General features: G+C 48.2%; 1 protein-coding gene across 1 annotated transcript in view; it reads left to right on the plus strand.

The window, feature by feature from the left end:
- The first annotated feature begins 954 nt into the window (after positions 1–954).
- LOC119956722 (myosin-11-like) overlaps positions 955–12,627 on the plus strand; it is a 63,777-nt gene continuing 52,104 nt past the window's right edge. The window contains exon 1 of the mRNA XM_038784059.1: positions 955–1,299. Within this exon, the coding sequence (XP_038639987.1) occupies positions 1,135–1,299 (165 nt within the window). The 5' untranslated portion in view covers positions 955–1,134. The remainder of the gene's footprint in view (positions 1,300–12,627) is intronic.

Raw genomic sequence — 12,627 nt, forward strand, 5'->3', positions numbered from 1 at the left:
CCTGACTTGGAAATGTATCACTGTTCCTTCAGTGTCGCTGGGGCAACATCCTGGAACTCCCTCCCTAAAAGCACAGTGGATGCACCTACACTTGAGGGACTGCAGCGGTTCAAGAAAGCAAGTCACCACCACCTTCTGAAGGGCAACTAGCAATGGGTAATAAATGTTGGCCTAACCAGCGACACCCACATCCTGTCAATGAATTGTTCCACTGTACGGCGATGTCAGTGTCAGCTATGGGTGGGTGAATAGCCGGTAGCCACATTGGGAGATCAAGACCCATTGCAGAACCTGAGGATGACGTTCAAAGCTGGTACTGTGATGTAGCACCAAGGGAGTGTGGCACTGCCAGAGGTGCAGTCATTTGTCTGAGATGCTCTGCCCCCCCCCCCCCCCAAGGTGGATGTTAAAGATCCCATGGCATTAGTGGGAGGAAGGGCAGGGGTCTCCTGTGATATGAGGGAAGGGCAGGGGTCTCCTGTGATATGAGGGAAGGGGGGTGGCAAGGTGACTAAGAAACAGCCGGTTGCCTACCACGATCATCATCACGTTGCTGCTTTGTACAAACCGGGCTCCCCGAGTCCACAAGAGTGACTTCCCTGGGCTGGACAGGGAGGGAAGGGCAAGTCCCATTTGATATGAGGGGCCAAATTCCCGCCGTTCCCCGCGCCGCCAGGGGCTGGCTGCGCAGGCGCAGTCCGCCTGAAATCACAAGGACGCTGGATACATTGTAACTGAAAGTTACCGTTTCCAAGTGGATACATTGTCGCGATTTTCCAGGGGAAAGTATCCAGTGTCTGGGATACAGTGAAACTCACTGTAAACGGGGAGGGGGAAAGTCAGACCACCTCAGAACCTGCCACAAAGAACCAGGGAGGGAGGGGAAACTTGGGTGGGTGGGTGTCTAGCTGCAGTTGCGGCTGTGTTTCTGGTAACTGTGGACGCGGAAGGCGGGGTATTTCAAAGTGAACAACAGAAGAATGATTCCTTCCAGGAGTGGCAGGGGTTTTGATTTGAACTGTCTTTCATGGAGTTGGGAATAGGGAGGAAGAGAGTGGCAGGCGGGTTTGGGAGCTGATTGTTTCCTCCCGGATTGTTGCATGTGCCTCTCTCCGGGCAGCGTGTAATTGACAAATGGTTGATTTCAGCACAAGGCGGTGGGACCGGCGCCAGGGGCTGGGGGCAAGCGGGAGTTGGCACGGTCAAGGGCACCTGCCGTCCCCACCCCTCACCCTCTCCGAGCTGACCAGGAGCCCCGAAGGACTGCACAGGGCCAGGAGATCTCCCCTCCGATTTCAGGTAATTAACACTTTCTGAATGCCCCCCCCCCCCCCCCCCCCCCTTTGGCAATGATCAACTTTGTAAGTGGTGGTTACCTGGGGGAGTGACCAAATTATCCCTCAAGTTCTGAAATCATGGGTCTGGCACCTTGGTCGATGGTGGTGCTGAACTAGTAACCACCTGGAGCTGTCAAATTTGGCAGTGGCGTGGTAGTAATGCGACTGTACAAGTAATTCAGAGGCCCAGGTTATTGGGGCAAGGGTTTTAAATCCCGCCATGGAATTTACCATGGGCGGCACGGTAGCACAGTGATTAGCACTTTTGTTTTACAGCGCCAGGGTCCCAGGTTTGATTCCCGGCTTGGGTCACTGTGTGCGCGGAGTCTGCACGTTCTCCCTATGTCTGCGTGGGTTTCCTCCGGGCGCTCCGGTTTCCTCCCACAAGTCTCGAAAGACGTGCTGTTAGAGGAATTGGACATTCTGAATTCTCCCTCCGGAATGTGGCGACTAGGGGCTTTTCACAGTAACTTCATTGCAGCGTTAATGTAAGCCTACTTGTGACAATAACGATTATAATAAATTCAATTAATAATCTGGAATTATTTCTCAGTAATGGTGACCATGAAGCTGTTATTGGTTGTTATAAAAAGCCATCTGGTTCTCCAATGTGTTTTTTAAATTTGCTAATGAGATGTGGGTGTTGCTGACTGGGACATTTATTGCCCATCCCTTAGGGGTACTTAAGAGTCAATTGCTTTGCTGTGGGTCTGGAGTCGCATTTAGGCCAGACCAGGTAAGATTTCCTTCCTAAAAGATATTAGTGAACCAGATTGTTTTTTACGACAATCAACAATGGCTTTGCGGTCATCCTTTTAATTCCATATTTTTATTGAATTTAAATCCCACTAACTCGCATGGCGGGATTTGAACCCAGGTCCCCACAGCATTACTCTGGGTCTCTGGATTACCAGCCCAGTGATAATACCACTAACGCCATTGCCTCCTCATGTCCTTTAGGGAAGGAAATCTGCCCTCCTTACTGGGTCTGGACTACACGTGACTCCAGGTTCATAGCAATGTGGTTAAACCTCAGTTCAATGGCAGAACGATAGCATAGTGGTTAGCACAGTTGCTCCACAGCTTCAGGGTCCCAGGTTCGACTCCTGGCTTGGGTCACTGTCTGTGTGGAGTCTGCACGTTCTCCCCGTGTGTGCGTGGGTTTACTCCGGGTGCTCCGGTTTCCTCCCACAGTCCAAAGATGTGAAGGTTAGGTGGATTGGTCATTCTAAATTGCCCTTAGTGTCCAAAAAGGGTAGGTGGAGTTACTAGATATATGGGGATAAAGGGGCTAGGGTGGAGGCGTGGGGGTAAGTAGGGTACTCTTTCCAAGGGCCGGTGCGGACTCGATGGGCTGAATAGCCTCCTTCTGCACTGTAAATTCTATGATGCTAAGAATAAAAGAAGGCACCAGTAGCGGAAATGAAGTTGGAGCCTCTACTGTCACTATCCACAGCTCCAGACTGCAACACACGTGTAAAAGTACACGTTGCCATAACAATTTGGACTGCTCCGAATAAACGATCACGCACCATGTTCCTGATGAGGGGAAAATAGGGGGTGGCTGGGTCAAAATCCTGGAACTCGCTCTCTAACACTCCTGTGGGTATACTTGCACCACATGTACTGCCCCTCACCACCACCTTCTCCAGGGTAATTAAGGATGGGCAATAAATGCTGGTGTAGCCAACAATGTTCAGATCTTGTGAATAAATATATATATATTTTTAATGATTTTCTGCTGCAGTACCAAAACAGACTATTCAGCGCTGTGGGTCCAATGTCTCTCAGAAACCACCTCTTTCTCCCTTTGTCGATGCGGATGCATAAATTGCATTGAGAAACCAGCAAACATATAGCCTCACAGTAAAGGGCCACGGTTTAAATTAACCTGGAAGAATTTGAAAATCAAAGCAACCCTCTCTGCCATCCCAGTTAGTTCTGCTACTTTGCAGAGACGATCCACCAGGACATTGCCTGGGGTGGAGCATTTTAGACATGGAGAGGCTGGATAAGACCATAAGACACAGAATCAGATTAGGCCACTCGGCCTATCGTGTCTGCTCCACCATTCAATCATGGCTGATGTTTTTCTCATCCCCGTTCTCCTGCCTTCTCCCCAGAACCCCTGGTCCCCTTTTTAATCAAGAACCTATCTATCTCTGTCTTAAAGACACTCAATGATTTGGCCTCCGCAGCCTTCTGCGGCAAAGAGTTCCACAGATTCACCCCCACTCTGACTGAAGAAATTCCTCCTCATCTCTGTTTTAAAGGATCGTCCCTTTAGCCTGAAATTGTGCCAGGGTTGTTTTTTGAGGTGTATAAGATTATGAGGGGCATGGACAAGGTGGATAGAAAGCAGCTGTTCCCCCTATCGCAACAGCCCTGGTGGCGATACTGTCATCCCACCACTCAATAACGCCCTGGAACAAGGTATGGCCAGCCCTGCTTAACTGAAAAACGCCCAGCTCTTCAGCATACCTGGGCGGCTCTCAGATTTTCAAGTTTCAGACTTTTAAGCTCGCTCCCACAAACAGCTTCACCCAGAGCCCCCGTGCCTGTTCGCATTCTGCAAAAAAAAATACGCTGAGCTTTTTGGAGTCCAATTAGCTTCAGTTTCCTCAGCAACTGAATGTTGGGGTTCAGTTTTCAGAAGTCTGATGCCACAGCCAGGAAGTCTCCCCCTCAAACCTGTATCTGGTCGCTGTTTGAGCTCGGGAAGCCCTCAAAGTTAAAGACTTTTAAAGCAGCAGGTTCGGTAATGTCCCTGGCAGTTTCCCAAGACTGGGGTCGTCTCAAACCGTGCAAGGTTTGCAATGAGAGTTCCACCTATCTGTGTGAGAACCGGCGCCTCATTCAACGACTTCTGGGCTGCGTCCCACTCTTCCAGGTGCTTGCTATTTCTGACGCTGCAATCTTCCAATTTGGTGCAATCTACTTTTTGCAAAAATGAGAATCCTCCACTAGTGTGAGCAGTTGTGGGAACCACCGCTCAGGAAGGACCTTTTAGCCTGGAGGAAGTGCAGTGTAGATATCCTAGAATGACACTGGACTCCAAGAGTTGCGTACGTAGCGTTACATATATCTAGTACCGAAACAGAACACCCAACCGTCCCCATATTGGTGTTTATGCTTCACTGGAGTCCCCTCCCATTTTTCCTTTCCTCAATCTGTCAGCATAACCCTCTATTCCCTTCTCACTCATTTAACCCTCTGGCTTCGACACATACTGGGGTTGGTTTAGCTCACTGGGCTAAATCGCTGGCTTTTAAAGCAGACCAAGGCAGGCCAGCAGCACGGTTCGATTCCCATACCAGCCTCCCCGGACAGGCGCCGGAATGTGGCGACTAGGGGCTTTTCACAGTAACTTCATTGAAGCCTACTCGTGACAATAAGCGATTTTCATTTCATTTCATTTCAAATGCACTGATACGATTAACTTCAAACACTCCCTCTGGTTATCAATAATAATAATCGCTTATCGTCACAAGTAGGCTTCAATGAAGTTCCTGTGAAAAAACCCTAGTCGCCACATTCCGGCGCCTGTTCGGGGAGGCCGGTACGGGACTGGGACCCGCACTGCTGGCATTGTTCTACATTGACAAGCCAGCTGTTTAACCCACTGTGCTAAACCCGCCCCTACAAGTGCCATGTTCTGCCCGCTCTCTGGGTAAACAACCAAACAAATCATTGGAAGGTTTGATCAAACCTTTCACAAATGTGAAGGGGAATATATGGGAAAGATGGAGAAAAAACAATTCCGTTGGTTCTGGAGGGTAGGGCTATGAGGCATTCTAAAAATTAGAGTCAAACCTTTCAGGAGTGAAATCCGGAACTACTTATACACTCAAAGGAGGTATAGGAGCTATCTTCTGGCAATAGCAGTTGATGGTTGATCAATTCTAAATTTGAGATCTGTCAAAGATTTTGAAGGATATAGGGCAAAGGTCATGGTTGACCGCAGATCCACCATGGTCTAATTGACTGACAGAAAATCTACCCAACCTGCAAATCTTTGGACTTTGGGAGGAAACCGGAGCATCCGGAGGAAACCCACATGGACACTGGGAGAAGGTGCAAACTCCACACAGTCACCCGAGATTGGAATCGAACCTGAGACCCTGGCTCTGTGAGGCAGCAGTGCTGACCACCATGCCACACGGCACAGTGGTTAGCACTGTTTCTTCACAGCTCCAGGGACCCAGGTTCGATTCCCGGCACGGGTCACTGTCTGTGCGGAGTCTGCACCTTCTCCCTGTGTCTGAGTGGGTTTCCTCCGGGTGCCCTGGTTTCCTCCCACACGCCCCGAAAGACGTACTTGTTAGGTGAATTGAACATTCTGAATTCTGCCTCGGTGTACCCGAACAGGTGCCGGAATGTGGCGACTAGGGGATTTTCACAGTAACTTCATTGCAATGTTAATGTAAGCCTACTTGTGACCCCAATAAAGATTATTATTACCGCGTCTTTCCTTTCCTCACTTGCTGTATGTAAAGCACGTGCCAACCGTTAGATATGAGCAGTATCTGTTTATGGGTTTATTCAGAGGAAGCAGGAAATTGAATCTGTAACCTCTGAACTAATTGCAATATTCCAAATGTTGCTCTGGGTGAGATGTGTTACATAACATGATCAGGTCTATTCCAACCCAACATCTATCTAGCCATATTGTATATATATCTTGTATGTGTATATGTTATGTTGGAAAAAGCTTCTGTCTTACCCCAATTGGATAGAGGCTAGGTTTTTTTTTCTAATGCTTGCATTCAAACTTAATGTCTGTTTGCGTTTTTTCAGATTGTTTTTTAAGGCACAGCGTTCTAATTTAGATCTTTCACAATTAGATAGATAGAGAAATACAGCACAGAACAGGCCCTTCGGCCCACAATGTTGTGCCGAACTTTTGTCCTAGGTTAATCATAGAATTTTGGACACTAAGGGCAATTTTTCATGGCCAATCCACCCAACCTGCACATCTTTGGACTGTGGGAGGAAACCGGAGTACCCGGAGGAAACCCACGCACACACGGGGAGGATGTGCAGACTCCGAGGACACTTGTCCCATGTTTCAGGATTACAATGTTGGTAACCTTACTGGTTGTTATATCGCATGCAGCACTCACGATCAGGATTGCAATGGTTCAGGAATGCAGCCCCCCGTCACCTCCTCGAGGGAACATCGGAAGAGAAGTAGGCCAGTCAGTCCCTCAAGCCTGTCCTGCTATTTATTGAGATTATGGTTGATCTGTGACCTAACTCCATCTACCTGCTTTTGGCCCTTATCCCTTAATATCTTTGCTTAACAAAAATCTATCTTGGATTTAAAATTAACAACTGTTCCAGCTTCAGCTGCTGTTTATGGGAGAGAGTTCCAAACGTCTACCATCCTCTTGGGTGAAGAAGTGCTTCCTAACACCTCTCTTGGATGGTCCTAATTTTTTAGACAGTTTTAAAATCTCCAACCAGTGGAAATAGTTTACCTGCCCTGTCTTTCCCTGTTAATATCTTGAATACTTCAATCAGATCACCCCTTAGCCATCTAAAGTTTAGCAAAAACAGGCCGAATCTGTGTAATCTCTCCTCGTAACTCGACCCCTGTAAATCCAGGTATCGTTATAATAAACCTACGTTGCACTCCCTCCAAGGCCAAAATATCCTTCATCAGCAGATTTGGATATGGGACTTTTTGTGCCATCATCTAAGTCATTAATGAATAATGTGAATGGACAACAAGGAATCGGCAACATATGTCAGTCTTGTCAACGATGGCAATGAATGAATTTTTTAAAAAATCACTCGCTTTGTTTTTAAGCGAAGATCATCCGTTTGCATTAACGATATGAGCAGATAGCATGAGGTTTGCAACAGTGCCAGCTCTTCATTGCACCCTCTATTCGAAAGAAAAGTGCCCTCGGGCATTTTACTTGACAGACCGACCCCGATTAACTAAGAGTACGGGGTGTACAAATTCTATTGGTTGTTGCAGCATTGACCTACGAATCAAATTAGGAGCAGGAGTAGGCCACTCGGCCCATCAAGCCCATTCCGCCATTGAATAAGATCATGGCTGATCTGTTTGTAAACTCACCTCCACGTTCCCACTTTATTTATTTTCCGCTTCATGGCCCTGGCTAATTCGGCAATGTGTCTATTCCGTATTCGGGCCTTGTGCCAGTCAAGCTGTTCATTTTTAAAAGTTTGTTTCCCAATCCTCCGACGTGGCCATCACTGGAAAGGCCAGCATTTATTGCCCCTGAGAAGGTAGTGTTGAGCTGCCCTCTTGAACTGCTGCGGTGCATGTGGTGGCGGTGTTCTGAGGAAGGGAGTTTCCGGAGTTTGACCCAGCGGAGACGGAGGAATGACCAAATATATTTCCAAGTTGGGATGGTGTGTCACTTGGAGACCTCGCATGTGATGGTGTTCCAATCTGTTTTCTACCCATGTTTTTTCTAGGTGGTACAGAGAGATATGTGGGTTTTGCAGGTTCTGTTTGTAGAAGTCTTGGTGAACTGCTTTAGTCCACCCTGTAAGTGTTACACACTCTGCCGGTGGTAGAGGGAGTGCATATTGAGGGTGGTGGATGGGGCACCAGTCAAATGGGGCTGCTTTGTCCTGGATGGTGTCGATCCTCTTGAGTGTTGTTGGAGCTGCGCTCATCCAGGCAAGTGGGGAGTATTCCATCACACTCCTGACTCGTGCCTTGTAGATGGTGGACAGGCTTTGGGAAGTGAGAAGCCGAACTACTGGCTGTAGAATTTCCAAACTGTGACCATAAAATTTACAGTGCAGAAGGAGGCCATTTGGCCCATCAAGTCTGCACCGGCTCTTGGAAAGAGCACCCTACTTAAGCCCACGCCCCCACCCTATCCCTGTAACTCAGTGACCCCACCTAACCTTTTTGGACACTAAAGGCTATTTAGAATGGCTAATCCACCTAACCTACACGTCTTTGGACTGTGGGAGGAAACCGGAGCACCCGGAGGAAACCCACACAAACACGGGGAGAACGTGCAGACTCCACACAGACAGTGACCCAAGCCGGGAATCGAACCTGGGACCCTGGAGTTGTGAAGCAACTGTGCTAACTACTGTGCTGCCATGCTGTGATCTGCCCTTGTAGCCGCAGTGTTTAAATGGCTGGTCCAGTTAAGTTTCTGGTCAATGGTGGCGCCTAAAATATCGATGGCGGGTTTCAATTACAGTAATGCCATTGACTGGGGTGGTGGTTGCATGTTGCTTGTCGGAGATGGCCACTACCTGGCATGAATGTTACCTGCCACTTGTCAGACAATGTGATTGGATTGGATTGGATTGGATTTGTTTATTGTCACGTGTACCGAGGTACAGTGAAAAGTATTTTTCTGCAAGCAGCTCAACAGATCATTCAGTACATGGGAAGAAAAGGGAATTGAACAGAATTCAAGAAAATACATGAGAATACATAATAGGGCACCACAATATATACAATGTACTACATAAGCATTGGGTTTTTGGGATTGGGACGCTGCGGGTTTTTGAAAGCTCCCCATATCTAGGCTCCGCCATCACCAGAAATCTGTCACTGATGCTGAAATCGGCACACGAGTCACAGAGACTGCAAACTGAGTGAGAGTGTAGAATAACCAAGAACACCAAACTGAGTGTACCAAGCCTGAGGCCTCCGCACACTCGTCTACACTACTGAGGCCTGGACAACAGATGCCAGCCAGCAGAAAAGGCTGGCCAGTTTCCACCTTCGCTATTTACAGTGTCTTTTGGTCGGACAAGGTCACCAGCTCGGGTCCCGGAGTGAGCCATTTCTATCTTCATATGCTTATTGCTCAGCCAATGATGTCTGTGCTGGCTTCGGTCACGTTCATTGGATAGACGACGCCTGTGGACCCAAAGACCTTCTGTCCGGTGAACTGGCCATTGGGCTGTGACCCCTTTGGTGTCCATCCCTCCACTCCAAGGACGACATCAAAGTGAGATGTAAAGATGGGTGGACCCTGAAAACTGGGCGACAGCCACTGGCAACCGTGACCTCCGCAGGCTGTCTAAAGGAATTGGAAGAAGCAGGCAGAAATGCGGCAGGGTAACACGGTGGTTTGCACCATTGCTTCACAGCTCCAGGGTCTCGGATTCGTTTCCCGGCTTGGGTCACTCTCTGTGTGGAGTCTGCACGTTCTCCCCTTGTCTGCGTGGGTTTCCTCCGGGTGCTCCGGTTTCCTCCCACAGTCCAAAGGTGTGCAGGTTAGGTGGAATGGCCATGAAATTTCCCATTGGTGTCCAAAAAAGGTTAGGTGGGGTTACTGGGTTATTGGGGACAGGGTGGATGCGTGGGCTTAAGTAGCATGCTCTTTCCAAGGGCCGGTGCAGAGTCGTCGGGCCAAATGGCCTCCTTCTGCACTGTAAATTCTATGAATCTATGAAACAAGCGGCTCAGCTGACCGACGAGAAGACAGTGATGGGCAAATCGGCGCACCTTCTCGCCCCACAATCTCCCTCGGCTGTAAGTGCGGCAGAGTCTGCCATGCCAAAATGGGACTCCTAAACCACGATGCTTAACACGGAACATCCCCACCATTGACCTTCTGTTTGGAGAGAAGGTCAGTGATGAAGCATCTGGCCTGAGGAGCACGTGCAGCAGAGTCCCGGAGGCTTGGCCTCCAAAAGCTACAACCACCTTCTTTACTCGGGCATTTTGACGGTACAGTTGGTCAAATACTGCCTCATGTATGAGGAGCGCTTGAGAGTCTGTACCAGATGGAGTTTAGAAAGGATGGATCTCATTGCAACTTGCAGGATGCTGCGGGGCCTGGATAGAGTGGACGTGGAGAGGATGTTTCCACTTGGAGGAAAAACTAGAAGCAGAGGACACCATCTCAGACTGAAGGGACGACCCTTTAAAACAGAGATGAGGAGGAATTTCTTCAGCCAGAGGGTGGTGAATCTGTGGAACTCTTTGCCGCAGAAGGCTGTGGAGGCCAAATCACTGAGTGTCTTTAAGACAGAGATAGATAGGTTCCTGATTAATAAGGGGATCAGGGGTGATGGGGAGAAGGCAGGAGAATAGGGATGAGAAAATATCAGCCATGATTGAATGGCAGGGCAGACTCGATGGGCCGAGCGGCCTAATTCTGCTCCTATGTCTTATGGTGTCAACGGCAGTTACTTGCCTCAGATCTGGAATTCAGCTCTTGCGTCCATTTCTTTTTGGACTCTGACTGTAATAAAGTCTGGAGATCAGTGGAACCTAAACGTGTTCTGAGCTGAGCGTCAAAGCTCGAGGCAGCTTACTCCACCACTGCCACACCTAGGTTACAGTTACTTGTTGCAAATATTGCTCAACCGCAGTTTAAGTTGTAGATCTTCAAAGGGTGAATAGTATGCCGCAGTTGCCAATTTATTGTCATGCATGGAAGGTTGTATGCAAGGTTACTGTTGCAAAGGCCAGAGTGTTCCTTGTAAAGCACTTCATCACCCAGCATTAAGTAAATGTTCAGTGTTTCCAATTTCGCATGGTCATTGTATCTTTGATGAAAAATCACCCTTTATTGGAAGCACCTTGCACTGCCAACAGGGCTGTGCTCCTTTGAATGCATTATAATAGCATATGTGCATCTGTGCTTTAGTAAATCGTAATACCGATTGAGCAGTTTCCTTCCCTCACTGACATCTCCTGCTCAGTGGGGAACTCAGTTGCCTCCCAAGTCAGAAGGTTGCTGGTTCAAGTCCCACTCCAGGCCCTCGAGCACAAATATCTCGGCTAACACTCTGGTACTGTACTGAAAGAAGGGCTGCACTGTCGGAGGTGCGGTCTTTGGGATGAGGATTTAAAATGAGGCCTTGTCTTGGGTGCGCACGAGGAATCCCATGGCGCTACTTTGAAGCAAAAACAGGGAAGTTCTCCCTGCTGTTCTGGCCAAATCCTGCCCTATAACTCCCCAAAATAAAATTATATTCCTATTTTTAATAAATCAAATAACCAATTAAACTAAATCAAATAAACTGAGGGATAAATTAAAGGGGCAAACGGATACTGTATGAAACAAAAAGCAAATGAAATTTAAAACATTAAACCAAAATATAAGAGGGTCAAAAAAAGGCACCCCAACCCCCTTGGTGCCCACCAGGCATGGAAGGAAACAAAAATTAGATTGTTGCTTGTGGGATTTAATGTGTGCAAATTGGCTGTGCATTCCCCACATTACAAGCGACCTACACTTCATAGACAGGAAAGCCCTTTGGGATATCACGCAGCTATGGAATGCACTCCAGAATTGCAAGTTTGTCTTCCCCCCCCCCCCCCCCCCCCCACGGCTTCTCTCGATCGCTAGCCAAAGAAAAACTCTGTTCCATTGCACACTTCTACCTACCGCTCAAAGTGTGAGGCTCTGAGAGAAAAGGTGAACTAGGATAATTTGGTGACCAGAAGCTTGATGATCAAGGATGATAGGAAAAAAGTGGTTTAGCGAGGAGGGGTTCAGGTTTTGCTCCGTATTGGGATCAAGTAACCCTGGAAGAGGACATTCAGCCCGATGTCTATGCTGCCATTTGAAAGAACAATCGAATTAGGCCCAGTCCTCTGCTCTTCCCCCGCCCTCCCCCACCAGCCCTGCAAACTTTACTTATCCATTTCCCCTTCAAAAGTTATTCATAGCATCACAGAATTCACAGTGCAGAAGGAGGCCATTCAGCCCATCATGTCTGCACCGGCCCTTGGAAAGAGCACCCTACCCAAGCCCACGCCTCCACCCTATCCCCGTAACCCAGTAACCCCACCTTACCTTTTGGACACGAAGAGCAATTTAGCGTGGCCAATCCACCTAACTCACATCTTTGGACTGCGGGAGGCAACCGGAGCACCCGGAAGAAATTGTTGGGTCTGCTGTCCCCACTATCTCAGGCAAGGTATTGCAGATCGGAACCCGTGGTGTAAGACACATTCTTCTAATCCGTGGCTCTTTGGTCAGTTATCTTAAACCTGTATACTCCGGCTCCCATACAATCCTGCCAGTGGATCCATTTATTCCCCCCCTTATTAAATGCCAAACCTAACCCTTTGAGAACCAGGGAATGACAGATTAGGACTGCAAGGTTCTGCAACAGTTGGGATTTCAGTGCAGTGACGATATGCTGAAGAGCATGTGGAGCTTGTGGTTGTTAGGGGCGAACCGGGAAGACATCCAGAAACCTACTGGGGGGATCGAGAGGAGTGTTGAATGATCTGATGTTTCGAACTAGAATTTTTAATGTATAAACCTTCCATGGGGCTAACTGTTGACTTGGTGAGCAAAGACTAGAAAGA

Source organism: Scyliorhinus canicula, chromosome 24 (genome assembly GCF_902713615.1).
Source record: "Scyliorhinus canicula chromosome 24, sScyCan1.1, whole genome shotgun sequence".
NCBI lineage: Eukaryota > Metazoa > Chordata > Chondrichthyes > Carcharhiniformes > Scyliorhinidae > Scyliorhinus > Scyliorhinus canicula.